The sequence below is a fragment of the Lonchura striata genome, chromosome 8, assembly GCF_046129695.1.
Source record: "Lonchura striata isolate bLonStr1 chromosome 8, bLonStr1.mat, whole genome shotgun sequence".
Classification (NCBI taxonomy): Eukaryota; Metazoa; Chordata; class Aves; order Passeriformes; family Estrildidae; genus Lonchura; species Lonchura striata.
In genome coordinates, this window is record NC_134610.1 from 11,290,734 (window position 1) to 11,306,467 (window position 15,734).

A 15,734-nucleotide genomic window follows, 5' to 3' on the forward strand; every position below is an offset into this window, starting at 1 on the left:
TCCGATACAGCTTAAGACTTATATTGAAGTTCTATACAGAAAATTACACCATAATGTCATAAAAAATAGATTGGATTGCTAATAACCTGAAACGTGCTACACCTGCATACATAATACTTTAATCCTACTAAATCATAAGCTATCATTTGGGTGTTTTCATATTCTCAAGTGTGCATACAGGAATTTCTTTTCAATGCAGACCATTAAAAAGTAATTGAGAGGCACAAGATCAGTAAAAACAAACTTTCTGTGAATAAGATGGATTTTTTTTCTCAGTTACTTTGCACGATAACACAGGGAGGTCATTTTTGAACAGTTTTGTTTTGCATGAAAACACCTCTGCATACAATTACAGCAAAGTACTACATTGGAACCAATTTCCGATTTCCCTTAAATCTGTCTACCACCACATTTTTTTTCCCAGTTGCTAATTTGACTCATTAACGTAACAGCTTCACTTGTAGTGTCAGTAAATTTTGTTCTCTCACCTTCACTGTGCATCCCAACTGTACTCTTTTTCTCTCTTTAATTCTTAATTGTCTGGAAAACAGAGAAAGTTTCATTATCTTGTGGGTTCCCCATGAGGTGTGGGAGCACCCCCAGCAGCATGGGCAAAGCAGGGACCCAGGCCAGGCTGTGGAGCTGTCTGGGGGAACCACAGCAACAGCTGCAGCCCCACAGACCCCTCCAGCCTGCCTTTGGTAGTGCTCAGAGGTTTGGTATAAAAAATGCAGGGAAAGGAAAAAGCAGAAGTTTCCTCATGACTCGAGTCTGGTGTCACTGTTTTGTCCCAGCTCCCTGCAAGAGGGGCTTTGGGGACGTGCTGAGCCAGGTGCTGCAGTGACAAATCTGTCCCAGCCCTGTGCCTCCATATGAAGGTCATTTGCTGGTGTTTTCTTCTCTGTTAAGGGATGGAAATATCCGTGGCTGGTGGGGACTAACACTGCCAGCACTCAGTGCTGTGGAGGGGCTTTGGGGCAGGGAGCCACAGCCCAGCCCTGGTTACACCCGTGCTCATGAAAATGCTGGAGCAGGGACTCGGATGAACGAGTTGTAACCACCATAGAGCAGCTGAGCAGATGTGTTTGGGCACCCAGGCATTATCCAGAGCAAGTTAATTTCCTCCTCTGAACAGGCACCACATTGTGCAGAAGCATGGAAATAAGAAATATCCTGCAGCCTGATTTTAGCAAGGCTGTTGACTCTCTTATACCTGAGCTTCATGTGCTGCCAGGAGCAGTGGCCAGGCAGAGCATTGTGCAGACACACTCCTTGGAAAGGAGGCAGGCTGCAGCAGTAAAAAAGGTCTCAAGTGAATCCCCTACTGCCACACCCAGCACTGCTACTGGTGCCCAGCACCCTGACCAGTGCCCCCATGGGCACCAGAGCCCCCAGTCCCCCATCACAATGTGATTGCATGGCCTGGCTCTGACTCCTGAATTTCCCTATGCCCACACAACCATTTCAGTCCTCTCTGAGATCCCACGTGGTCGTGCTGCTGTGACCAGGCAGGGGGACAGACCCCAAGCTCAGCAACATTCCCTGTGTTGGCCAAAATCAGCACAATGCAGCCATCCTGAAGAGATCAACACAGAGCAAGCAATGCAGTGTGTGTGAGAATCAACCCTGAACTGTAAAAGCTCTGCTCCCCATGGTACCCCGTGTGTGCTTCCCCTCGAGGGGACCACACACTCAGTTACCAAAAGCTTTGAGACCCATTACAAATTGTTTTGCTAACAGCGGAAATGCATTTTGACATGGTTTGTTTTGTCCATTCAAAAAAAAAAAAATCCACTGACAGAATTGTCATTGCACTTTCTGTTTAAAAAAACTGAGGTTCAAATTAATCAAGAAGGTGACAGGGTTCAGCTGTTCCCAAAGGAAAAAACCCAACCACATGCACACATCCCTGTCTTTTGTGAGATTTCAACCCTTCAAGCTGCTGGCAATGTCTCCAAACGAAACCACTGGGGTAAGGACTGAAGGTGATTTTGGTGTTGTGACAGAAATTTAAAGCTCTTGGCTCTTGGCAGCTGGGCAGACTCTCACCTTTTCCTGCTTGCCCCAGTGTGATCACAGGCCAGGTTTATTTTGTGACCCAGAGTTTTATCACCCTTTTTTTGTTCCAACTGGCCTTATGTTGACACCTCACAGCAACTCAAATGTGTGTAAGGTCAGCTGGTTTTCATTTTAAAACTACTAAGATGACAAGGAAGTGTTGCTGTTCTGCACACCAGCCACATCCATCTGTCAGCTCCATGGTGTGGATCTCTACAGAATATGGAAGGTGCCACTCTTTGGGTCCTCATACCAGCTGAGGCAGATCTGGAATCCAGCAACCACTTAAAGCTCCTCCTGGCTGTGGGGGAGCTGTGGAAAGCATCTTCCGGCTGAGCAGCTGTGCTGCAGCATTGTCACCCTTCAAAATAACATCTCTGAGGATTTTCAAGGTCAAACTTCACAGTTTGTGAACTGGCAATTAGCTGGAAGCAAAAAGTAGTCCTGGCTTTCCATCACTGTGGAGACAGTGAGGTGTCTCCCAGAGGCAGGTTAGCACTGACCACAGTGAACAGCAACAGGCTGTTGAGGTTCCATCCATCTAACCTTGCTGCATTCCTTCGTTTTTAAACCTCCCATAGTCATTTCCTTGCTGTCATGGAAATAATGGAGCCAGCAAAGGATTGCTCCCCTCTCAAGCGCAGGGTAATGAACAGCCATCAGAAACATTTGATATTTCCCTGATGTGAAGCATCAATGGCCACAGAGAAAACCGTACCCATTTTGGCAGTACTTAATTTACTGTCACGAGCAAGCGATCTGTACGGGAGAGCAGGCACAACGCTGATACACTTTTATTACCCTGCCAGGAGCCACATTATTGTTTTCTGTTTTCACATTTCTTAGCAACAACATTTTTTTGTTCATAGGTTTCTTCCTAGGAGCTTGGCTGGAATTATTTTTATGTTGTCCCCGATTTACATGCTGACTTACATCAGCCTGTCCTCGAGCGAGAGCCTTGCTTTCTGCCTGAAAGCCTCCTGGCAATTACTGCTGTCTTCTGCTGATCCATCACTCCTCTGGCGCTGGAGGAGACGATCCTCCTGCCTGGCAGAGCTGCCTGGCCTGGGGAGCAGCTCAGTCCCTGGCAGGCCCCCCCGTGCCAGCAGCTGCTGGAGCCAAGGAGGGTCTGGAGGGAACAGGCACAAAGCTGCACTCTGGGCATCACTTCTGCATGCCAGCCCCGAGCCCACACCCCACCCCAGCCAAGATAAAATCACCTCCAATACACTGGGTGTGCAAGGTGGCACAAGCTGCAGTGCTTGCCACAGGCTCAGGCCCGTGCTGAAAACCTCTCTCAAAACTTTTTCTGCACTCTGGAGGCAGTGAAGGCATTTCTGTGTAAGCTGTGCTGATCTAGTTCATGCTTCTGCTTCTCATCCACTCACCACAAACCCTTCAGAGCTGCCTTTTCATTGCCCACCATCACCCTTTGCTCTTCCAGCACCAAAACTCAGCCATGAAGCCACAGCCACAATCCCGACCCCCAGCTCTGAGTCAAGGGCAGGTTTAGGGGAGCCCGGGAGGAATTCCAGGTTCAGAGCACGGTGGGGACAGTTCCTTGGCTGCTGGCATTTCCTCTGCCCGTGCTGGCCTGAGCCCCACCCCACTGTGTCCCCACGGGGTGTGTCCCCTGCCCACTCCTGTCAGTGCCCCAGCCCGGGGCTGGCCGTGGCTGTCGGTCTGTGCTGAGCAGGCGGATGGACAGACGGAGGGGTGGAGGGGTCCAGCCCCTCCTGGTGCCAGTGGCAGAGCGTCCCCAGATACAGAGCAAAGAAATGGAGCAAAGCAGAAAGCTCCCAGAGAGAAACCTCACTGTGGCCATGGGAGCTGCAAAGCCTCCCGGGCTGTGGGGCCCTGCTCCCGTGCTCGTTTGACTCCTGAGGAGTCGGGGTGTTTTCTGCAGCCCTGAGCTGAGGATGGTTTCAGTGGGTGCTGGCCTGCACTGGGAGAGTGTGCTGCTCCTGGCAGCTGCCATGAGGAATCCTGGCATGGTGCACACTCTGGACCTTCCCCTCTGTTGACTCAAACTCAAGTTGTAGCTAAAAAACAAAATAAAATAAAATAAAATAAAATAAAATAAAATAAAATAAAATAAAATAAAATAAAATAAAGGTTGGAAACTTGTGTTCACATGGTGGTGGGTGCAGAGTGACATCAGTGGCATGTGCCAGGTAAAGGTGAGTGCCTTGGGTCCCAAGTCCCTGATGCAAGCTCAGCCATGCTCCTGGAGCAGGTAAAGCCCTGCAGCTGCTCAGCTCTCGTGACCCAGGGTTGGAGGGTATAGGCAGGTCCACCTGCCTTGGGAGGCTGCTGCTGCTCATGTTTCCCAGCATCAGCATCCTTGGTGTTTGGCTGCAGCCCAAAGATACCAAAACACACAGACCCAGCATTTACAAGTGGCCCCAACCTTTTCCCCAGCCTCTGCTGGTCCCACGGCTGTTAAGACATGAGGTATCTGTGAGAGCTCACCCACATCTGGGCACATCTGGGCACAGCACCAAGAGCTTTCCACCAGCTGGCCCCAGCCCAGCTGCTCCCCCGTGTGCAACTGCAGCACAGTCAAAGAGGGAGATGCCAGCACCCGGCACACTCTCAGGAAAGACAGAATAAATGCCATTTATGTGCCAGGGAAAGAGCAGACTTCAACAACAGCAAAGATAAAACAGAAAATAGGAAAAGAACCTGAGAAAGAACGAGCACAGGGACTTCATCAACACAAAAAACTACATCAGGGCTCTGAGATGGATCCTCAGTTCTCATCCCCCTAAGGATGGAGATTTCTGTAACACTGCAAAGATAAATACAACTGGGAACTGTATCATTAGAGGCGCTTTAAGCTCCCATATATAGCCTGGAAAGAGACTGTTGCTAAGAATAGTGGGGCCCAGATATTCCACGACATTAGAGTTGACAGATTTCTTCCCAGCCCTAATAGGATGTGAGGCTGTTTTAAATTTGTCCTGATAAGTGGTCAGGGCATTCTTGAAGAGCTGGTCCTAGAAAATAAACAAGGATCAAGAGATGCTGGGTTGGGTCTGCTTCAATTAAATGCAGGATAAACACAAGGAAGGTTCTTACAAAGGGTCTCCTTTCTAAAAGCCCAGCAGAGACAGTGATGATGGGACCCAGCAAAATCAGCTGGCCTGCAGCATCCTGAGCCCTGAGCCTGGGGGAATCAGGGTGTGAAATCAGAGCTGTGATGGAGGGGGGGGCTGCAGAGCCTGCCACCCCGCCAGGCCCTTCCCCTCCCTGCTGGAGCATACCGAGGGGTGCACCTGCAGTGCCAGACCACCACCCCAAAACCTCTGGAAAATCCATGGAAATCTTTCATTGGCTGGGCCGGGAGATTGGATGAGGCTACATTGATTTAGACAAAACAACTTCCATTTCGTAGCAGTATCTGCAGTGGGTTTTGGCAGCATTATGGCAGAAATAAACTACTCCCTTGTGCTTTCTTGGAAGTGATGAACAGTGATGGCAGCAAACTGAGTAACCTCTTTAATGTGCAACAACCAGTATGCAAAATAACATGCACTTCAGAGTCCAGTTTTAAATAGAAATTACACACTGGATATGTTACATTGACAAGTATATAGTGGTTTCAACATTATTTTCTAAAAAATAAAAATACACCACATCGGAATATTGCATACAAAATGTAGAATTTGCCCTAAAATAAAATTCTATCAAATCACTTAAAAAATTATAAAAGTAAAACGCATAGAAACTGCAGTAAAACTGAACAGTCTTAAAAGTCGAGGATAGTTTACAAAGATGCTCTCCAACATGTAAAACCCTCTTCCTTCCCCATATGTTCATGCAGTTCAAAAAACCCCAACTCTTAGGTGTGTCCCATAATCTAAAGCTGTTTTTATGACCTTATCAAGTACTTTCTAAAATGCACAGTACAAGACATCAAACATGGTAGGGAAAAAGATATTTTAATCTAGCAAAAATCATAAGCAAATAAAATAAATATATCTGGAAAATGCATCATTGTCCCACAGGAGGAGGAGCTGATGGCAAGCTGCCCATGGGGACACCGTGCAGCTCTGCTGGGCTGGCTCAGCCCAGGTGACAGCAGAAAGGTCAGAGCACACAGAAGAGCTGTGGGCAGGGAGGGCTCAGGGAACACAACTCTACATTGCACATTCAGGGTGTCCCTGCTGGGGAGGGACATGGAGCATCCCCCTCCCCTGGCATGGGTGGGCACCCCAAGCACTCCTTCCCCAACCCCCTGACTTGTCCCACACAAACCTGCACATCCCCTCTGTGAAGAAAAGCATGAGCTTGGGGTTGTTGTGGCTTTGACAAACACGTGGACTAAGGTTGGAGAAGTGGTCTCAGCCTGAAGGGAAAATCTTCCCAAAAAGAGGTTTTGCTGCTGGTGTTGTCTTCATGTAGCAACGCAAAGTGAGTGCAGTGAGTGTGTCCAGATGGAACAAGCAGATAAATCACATGGAGGAAGCCACTGGGGAGAGAGACCGTGCAGAGAAAAGCAGAGAGCAAGTCCCAGCTGCCTTCCCTGCTGCACCCTGGAAAACCAACACCTCTACATCGTGTGCCACCACAGCTGGCCCTGACCCTGTGGCACAAATCCCATCACAAACAGAAAATGAAGGTCCAAAACTCATCCTTGATGCAGGAAAGAAATGAGATTCTGAAACCACTGGGCTGAAGTAGATGCCCCTCGTGTGCAAATAGCCCAGGTGCCCAACATCCCCCTCCTGGGTATCCTGGCTCAGCCCTTCCCTTCTTCCTCTGTGCTCCAGTCCCTGCCCTCCACCAGGGCTTGAAGCTTCCCACGGTGCTGCTGGGCCTGAGCAGTGAAGAAACAGTGCTGGGGCTGCAGGGGGCATGAATTGATCCAAAAACATTGCAGTCCCAAGTAATTGGCAGCAGCCAGCACATCTGTGCAAATATTTGCTTTTGCTTGTCAAAACTTTGGAGAGAGTTACATTTCTCCCTTTATTTATTAGTTTCATCTTGAAACACAAACTGCAAAAATTGTGAGCAGATTGACATATTTTTCTGACTTCACTGTGGCCGTGCCTGCTCTGGGGCAATTCTCTGCCAGCTGGAGTTGCACTCTTGGAGGAAGCAAGGCAGATATTCCTGTGCCACCCAAAACCCACCTCGCAGCAGTCACGGCTGCAGGGGAGTGAAATGGAGCCTGTGTTGATGGTGATGATCCCCTCACGTGAAGCAGGGAACCTGGAGGCTGCCTGGCTCTCCCTGATGGAAAGGAGGCAGCAGCCACAAGGCAGCATTTCCCCCTTCTCCCCCCACAGCTGGAATGCTGGGACCCACGGAAGGTGACAAAGGTCTTGTGTGTTTTGGCAGGGTTGGCATCTGCCCTTGCACAGCTGTGCATCCACGCACACAGAGCTCCTTGCACACCCCACATCCCTGCTCTTGCCACGTGGTGCTTTGACAATCCTGAGAATGGCAGCACCAACATCAAATACCAAATCAATTCCCAGAATTGGTGTAGGCTTCCACACGGTGTAGCAGTTGTGTTGCCAAGTTATTACAATGGTCTGCACTTATAGTATAAAAGGAGCCTCCTCAAAACTAATGAGACAGAAAAATGCCTTTGTCAGAGATACTTACTAATTTGCAAGTGACCCAACAAAAGAAATGAACAATTAGAGCCCTGCTGTCACACCATTACAGAGCACTTATATCCACTGTGCAAACTGTGCAATTCCCATTCATATTTCAGTCACTCCTGACAATTAAATCACATTTCCCATTCTTGTAACAGCCAATACATGCACATCAATCAATGCAGCTTGTTTTGTTGCAGTGCAAGGCCATGCAGTCACTTGCTCAGTTTACTGTAGAACAAGCCCAGGATTAACATCCCTGTCACCACAAAATTTCAAATTGCATATGGACTTCATCAGTCCAATGGAATATTTTTGTGATGAAATGTCCCCTGGAACTGGGCACTTCTTGTTACTCAATCCAACCTGTTGCTTTCCCCAGGTTCCCATTACAAACACTGTCAGAGTCTGGGATTTTCTAACCCACTCCAAGATTCAAGACGTCCCACTCCCACTCCTTTCAGCTCTGTCAGATGTTGGGAATAATTGTGATGCTGTGAGCCTGAATACCCGACACACAGGGTGCCCATCTGCTTGGCCTCTCCAGGTGTGGGAGCTAAAATCATAGGTTTCAGGTAAATTACAGCCTGTTTGTAACAGATATCTGTTCACGGTATGTGCAGAATCCTTTGGGTCTGCATTTTATTCCAAGTGGCATGATTTTCTAAAAAAAGATTATATTAAGTACATGGTCAGCCAACCCTTCCCTGTAAAATTGCTCTGGAAGCAAGGAAGCTCTTCTCCACACCTCCAGCTCAGGGGAGCAGGCAGCCCCAAGGGAGGGCAAAGGATGCCAGAGGAAGTAAATGAGTAACAGCAGTGACCAGAGACAGGAACCAGTGCTGTAAGTGGAGGCTGCATTTTCTAATCCTGAGCCTCCCCATGAGCAGACAGCTCCAGAGCTCAGGAGGAGAGCCAGCAGCACTAGAAGCTGAACCGAGGGTGTCACTGAGCCAAACAAACCTGAGGAGCAGCCAGTGTTTGCAATGAACCATTAGCAGAGAGTGGTCACCATGGAGCAGCCCTCCCAGCATTCCCAATACAAACCACAGCACCATCACCTGTGCTAAGGGGCTCAGCACTGCTGGGGAAGAGGTTCTTCAGGGCTGTGAACTTACAGGCCACAAAGAGAATATTCCAGGGCTTCTCAGGGTGCCTTCCTCTGCTGGCAAGTCACAGGCCAATATCCAAGTTAGACAGACTTTGAACTTTCATTATTAAGAAAAACATTAACTGTTTTGAGCCTATTCTGCACTACTGCTAATTGCATCTGCACTGCTAGGGGCTCTCCCTGTGCTTCAAACTCAAACCTCCAATGAAGTGCAGACAGCCTGGCAGCTTGGACTCTTGGTAAATGCAAACAAGGGTAGACCAAGGGGTAATGCTTATCCAAAAAAATATTTCTATGGGTTGTGTTACTGACATGACATGGACTGGTCCTCCACAGAAGGATGCTGCTATGGAGCATAGATAGGGATAAAATGTTTTTCAGAGATCTCAGCAAGCACTTTTAAAATCCTCACCTCCATCCTGAGCCAGACTTGCTAATCTAATAAAATCTAAGCCTGAACACTGTGTGTGGAATGCAGCCATGTCCTACACAACTTCAAGTAATTTGGGAGCAATCCTTTGACTTTCAAAATCAGAGCTGCTGGGAATTCGGGTTGAGCCCTGACTGCAGAGTGGTGCCTGTGAACCCCATGCAGGTTTCCAGCAGGGCCTGGCTGGGCTGCCCAGCCCTGGAGAAGGTCCCTGCTTCACTGCAGAGGCACTGATGGCTGTAACTCAGACCACACTGCAGTGCCAGGCAGACACAGGGCACGGGCTCTGCATGGCCAGGCTCTGGCAGTGAGGGGCTGCAGGGGTGGTGGCCATGAGAAGCAGCTGGGAGCTTCCCCATGGGTGACAGAGCCAACACCAGCCAGGCTCCAAACGGAGCACTGGCACTGGCCAAGGCTGAACCCATCAGCCACGGTGGTAACACCTCTGGGATAACAGATTAAGAAGGGAAAGGAAGTTACTGCACAGCTGGAGAGAGGAGCAGCTCTCTAAGTACCCAGGTCAGTGCAGAGGGAGGGCAGGAGCTGCTCCAGGCCCCGGAGCAGAGATTGCCCTGCAGCCTGTGGTGCAGACCATGGTGAGGCAGCTGTGCCCCTGCAGCCCATGAGGAGCAGAGATCACCTGTGAAAACCCAATGCCTGCAGCTGGATGCTCAAAGGAGGCTGTGGGCAACCTGCTGGAGCAGACTCCTGGCAGGAGCTGTGGCACGATGGAGAGAGGAGCCCAGGCTGGAGCAGGTTTGCTGGCAGGATTGTTCTGAAGTTCTTTGCCCACAATGGAGAGATTCGTGGAGGATTGTCTCTCCTGGGAGGGACCCCATACTGGAGCAGGGAAGAATGTGAGGAGTCCTTGGGGGATGAGATGTGTGATGCTCTGACCACAGCCCCCATTCCCTGTCCCCCTGTGCTGCTGAGAGGGGGAGAAAAACCCACAAGTTAAGCTTGGAAAGAAGGGAGAGATGGGGGAAAGGCGTTTTCAAGATTAGGTTTTATTTCTCATTATCTTACTGTGATATGATTGCTAGTAAACTAAACTAGTTTCCCCAAGTTGAGTCTGTCTTGCCCATGATGGTCACTGGTGAGTGACCTGTCCCTGTTCTTACCTCATGAGCTTTCCATTGTATTTTCTCCCCTGCCCAGCTGAGGAGGGAAAAGACAGAGTGGCTTTGGTGGGCACGTGGTGTCCAACCACAGTCAACCCACCACACAGAGAAACAGATACCAAAGCATCAGAGTCACAGTGAGCCATTCATACTGACTCAGAAAAACAATCAACAGGGTTTAAAACAAGAGGTTCACTCTTCTCCCCTGACTACAGAGAGCCTGCATCTGGAAGCACTGACAAATATTTTGAATTGTTTGATGCCTTCTGGAACAGAGGAAGAATAGGTAATAGTCTGAATACTGTGTAAAATGCTTCTCCATCCTAAAATAGTCAGGACAGTGAAAGAATTAAAAATCTCTGTCACTCAGGACAGTGCCTGAGTTGAGCAATTTTAATCTTTATATAGCTACTGCAAATTGCAGAAACAGAGCTCTGAAGAGCCATCCCAGCTTGCAGTTCTGCCATGACAATGCAACTCCAGACTCTTGGCAAACGATCCTTGGTTTCAGAAGACAATAGGTAGCAGCAGCTACTGGATACTGAAACTAATTCAGGCACTAAAACGTAGTAAAAAGATGCTGGACTGTTAACACCACTCATCTAGAAAGTAAGGGATGATGCCAGTGGATCTGAATGAGCTGGTTGGACTGATTTCATTTTCCCTGTGCAGGTTAGTTCCACTACCACAAAGAGCCTGCTTCAAGACAGGAAAGACTATTTAGAGCTGATACAGGCAATGAGCTAAATCCACTTTCAATTACTACAGTAAGTACATTAATTGCTCTGAAAACATAAAAGCAGGGAACAGCTTGTTTTATTTTACTGCACAGATACACTCCTGAGTTAAGTCTTAGAGGTGTATTCTCTCTGCAAAAGGAGAGCAGGCAAAAGGAACAGATCCGTGTCTGAAAGGTAGTTCTGGGTTATTTGGGTGAGCTTACCGTGTTGGTGTCACCCCAGGGGCAAAGAAGAGCCCCACACAGGAGCAGAGGGTGCTTGATTCAACCTCTAGAGATGCAGAGCCTCCTCCAACACGTGTACCCACCCCCTGCCATAGAACTGCCACGACAGGAAATCATTCCCTGAAAAGAATCCCTGTCGCAGACTGTGCACAGCGCATCCCCACTCACGGCAGTGACTGGCTTGGTTACAAACAAGGGCACATCACCTTCCCCAGACAGGATCATCTGGAGTAAACCTAGGGAAGCACATACCCTTGCACAACTTATATATATATATGTATATATATGTATCTCTTTTATATATAAGTTTTATTTGTGTATACATTGATATAAATATGCACGCCCCCATACACACAAACACACCCCTGTAACACAAAGCACAGAACACACACACACACACACACACACGGAAATATTTTAAATTATGCTGACCTGAAATCTAAGAATATAATTAAGAAATCGTTATCAGGTTTAAAAATTGAGTTAAAAAACTATTCAAAGTGTCTTTAATATTTATGTTCAAGTAAGGGCCAGAATGACCACAGATTAGTACTGATAAAAAGAGCTGGCATTAATTTCCCATATTATGCCAGAACTTGTGAGTTACTCATTGTCAAACTCATTGTCATTTCGCCATCAATGATGCACTTCCTCAACTAGAAAGGTTTTTTTAGGAAACAGTGATTTCTCCAGACTTGGGTTACAAACAATATTGTTTAGGCACCCTCAGTCATAAACTAATCCTAAAACCACACACACACCTTAGAGTATCAGGAGAGAACTAGCAGGACTCAGACATCCACACCCACAGTATTCAGTGGCACAAACAGTAAAAAAGGCATTACTGGAGATGGAGGATGGAAAGGTGACACAGTGGTGGCCTTTAGAACAGCAACATTTACCTAGAGTGACACTCCAGTACACCACAGATGCTCCATATTCAGGACATACGGAACCATGGTGACATTTCAGAAATGACTGTGGGTGCAGGTTGGGATTCAGTGGCAGCTAAAGCTATTGTTTGCTTGTGCTCCAGGGTTGTAACAAACACCTCTAATAACACTGCAAGGATTATTTGGGATATTTAGTATGGCTAAAAACCCTGGTACCAGTGTCTTATATCAGAAACCACTTTATTAGAATGTAAATGTAGTGTACAAGCACCAAATAATTTTAGCTTAACTGTTTAATGAACATTCAATATAAAAATGACTAGTGATTTTAAAGAGATCTTGAAAATATTTTTGCTTTCTTTTCTTATTTTTTTTTCCTTTTGTTAAGATTATTATTCCCTAGTTTCATTCTGATAGAAGACTGAGGATTACTGGTACCCTGGTGTGTATAACTGTGAGTCAGCACACAGGCACACACACACACACACACAACATACACCTCACTGCTACATCAACAGCCTCTTCAACAGAGAGCCCCAGCCCTGCACAGTGACCTGGACAGCAGAGAGATTCTTTTTGTGCATTTTGGTGTCACCATCACCACTCCAGTTCCACATTTATGGCAAATCAAGATGGTCTTGAACACAAGAACGACCCATCCCTCACCCTCTCTAAATAAAGCCACGATTAAGTCTTGAAATTTCTTTGTTTTTCTGCTGTTCAGCTGTGCAAATCCAGGCAGATGTGCAGACTGCAATGCTGACTTCCAGTCTCTTCCGAGCCCTCATCAGTGCAGGGTGATCACACGGAGACGACGACGTCGAGATAGAGTCTGTCGTAGGACTCGCGGAAGCACAGGATGAGGAGCAGGCTGAGCAGACACGACCCTGGCAGGCACCAGTTGAACCAGGAAAACTCTGTAAAGCAGAACAGAGACCCAGCCTCAGTTATCAAACGTGTTCTGTGTTTAAAGAGACCAAAACTTGGACTGATGGCAGGCTGGAAAGAAATCGCTTGTGTTCGGACAAAATCCTGACAGCTCCCGATCGATCGATGGATCGATGGCTCACTTGGTCTGTGAGCCTTCTCCATGGACACCTTAACTTACATATATTTATAACCAATGCCTCCAGCTAATGTAAATCCTCCTTATTCAACCTGCCAATGAAGAGAACAGGGGAAAAAAATAAAATCTATCATTGCTAATGGAGAATAAACCACTTCTAAAGACTGTGCTCGTTAGTCCCTTGATTTCTATGGATTGAGAACTAAAATTAAAAGCATAGGAAAAAACTGGGTTTGATTTTGAATCAAACCTGCTACATTGTATAAGGAGGGAAAACCAATTCCTCAGAAGAAACTTGTGCATAATAGGATCAATTCAATTTAAAAGTCATTGCAAGAAACAGGTCCTTGGAAGCCTCTTTTCAGCTGTTCAACATAAAATACTGCTCTTAAAAGTCTGTGTCCTGTACTCAAGAAATCCTATCATCTGATATTTGACTAATAATTAGCAGTTTGATTAACTTTTTCTTTTGAAACAAGTACAACACAATTTTTTTTACATGTGTCAATTTACTAAAGAAACATTCATTTAACTGGATAGCTTTTTACTGTTTTTTTTTTCAAATTTTCCATTATTATTATTATTACTCTTATTATTATTTAATTTTACAGAATCTAAACTCTCCCTCCAGGGCTGAGTTAATTAAAATCAAGGCTTCATCATTGCTACTTTCTTAAATCTGCAATTTATATTGCTGAAAGAAAAAGCATGATTTATTTTAAACAAGGCAAAAGCAACAGTCAGAAAGCCTGAAAAATCAACCTTTCAAAACCAGCAACTTTCAACAACATTCTCTCTGATCCTCCAAAAACCCTTATGGATTTGTTTAGGCAGTATTATTATTAAAACCATAGTAAAAAATTCCTATGCTTGGAGAAGACTTATGCGATGCCAGAAGTCAACAGGCAAATGCTTTGCTATCATTTTTCTTAACACACTCCTCCTTAATTGAATTAAACTGATTTTAACTCAAATATCCTAAAATATGCAATTTAACTTGGGAATGCTGCGTGTCTTTTTTGATCTAGAATTTGTGACAGCACTGGCGATGTAGGGGACACATCAATCGTGTGAAGCCAAGGGTCAGTTTCCTTTTGTTTTTCCCTTGGATATCTCTGCAGGAAAGGCAAAGGAAACCTCATCCAGAGGCTGCAGCTTTGGGGCACAGCACTAGCAGCAAGGCTGAGCTTTAGGAAGGTTTACATCCCCACTCTGCTAGCTGAACCAAAATCTTCAGCACACTGGAAATCTTCCAGGGTTTGGGTCCTTCACAGCACTTGTAATATCAGTACAAGGAGAAAAAGAGAAATTGGAATGAAAACTACTGAAAGATTATTTGGCCTAAAAGGAAAGACCAAGGGAACAAGATGAATTTGACTGAGTTCTGATTTATCTGTAAGCTTCTTAAATGCCATTACAGGATGTATTTGAACCAAATGAAAGCAAATGATTAAGATCATTATCTACCTTCTAACGGATTTTTTTAATCAGAGGAGCCAATAGCACCCCTGGCACTGATCTCCCCCGGTGACCACACACTCTCATACTTTCTGTCAAAGAATGGATTTTCCTAAGCACAAATTATTTTCTTTCCTTTTGAAGAAATAGGGAAAGTATTTTAAATGTATGGGTATACCAATTTCAGGTTTATTCTAACCTGCATTTACTGGTATCTCATAGGGAAAGAAACATGGTGACAAAAAATAGCCTCGAATATCCTATTTGTGGGGGAATGAGTCCACTCTATTGTAATTCTTTCATCAGAAGTGAGACACCATATCCCCATCCTCATTTATTATGTAATGCCAAACACTGAAAAAATTCTCTGAACATTCTGTGTCATCTTTCCAGCTCAGGTAGAGATGTCAGAAACAACAGTATGTGTGAACAGAGTTCACACCAATTAATATCAAAAGTATACTTTAAAATGTAGAGACTAGCTCTCACACCACCCAAGGCTAGTCCAGATGGCATTCAGATACAGTTCAGCATCAGTATTAAAAAAATTTAAAAATTTCTCTCCATTTGTGTTCAAAGACCACAATTTGGAACAAGGTTGTCATCCTGCTTGCAATTTCCTGGCAGAAAGACAAACCATGTTGAAAATTTGCCCCAGGTTTAAACCTTGATAATTTATAGCAGAATTCAATCTGAAATTTGTCACTCTCCTCTTAGTTATAAAATACAACATCTTAAGAAGTAACAATATACAAAAGCTCACATTTTCTAATGGTTTACAAATATTACACCGTGAAGTAAATGTTTACCATAATGACAAAATACAAAGAAAAAAATCTGCATCTTTGAAAACCATGAATAAAGACTGTTTCCCTTTGAAAGCAAGCTGGGTTCTTATTTTACAGCTTAGAGTAATAATACATATTATAGTCTACTAAACAGCAAGTTTTAACTTATGATTATGAGCTAGGAGGAAGCAAATAATACTTGAAAGACGAGAAGGTCTGAATGAATTGACAAA

At 45.7% G+C, this 15,734-nt stretch overlaps 1 protein-coding gene across 1 annotated transcript in view; it reads right to left on the reverse strand.

The window, feature by feature from the left end:
- Positions 1–5,536: 5,536 nt before the first annotated feature.
- SLC49A4 (solute carrier family 49 member 4) overlaps positions 5,537–15,734 on the reverse strand; it is a 70,874-nt gene continuing 60,676 nt past the window's right edge. The window contains exon 9 of the mRNA XM_031505445.2: positions 5,537–13,106. Coding sequence (XP_031361305.2) covers positions 12,991–13,106 — 116 coding nt within the window. The 3' untranslated portion in view covers positions 5,537–12,990. The remainder of the gene's footprint in view (positions 13,107–15,734) is intronic.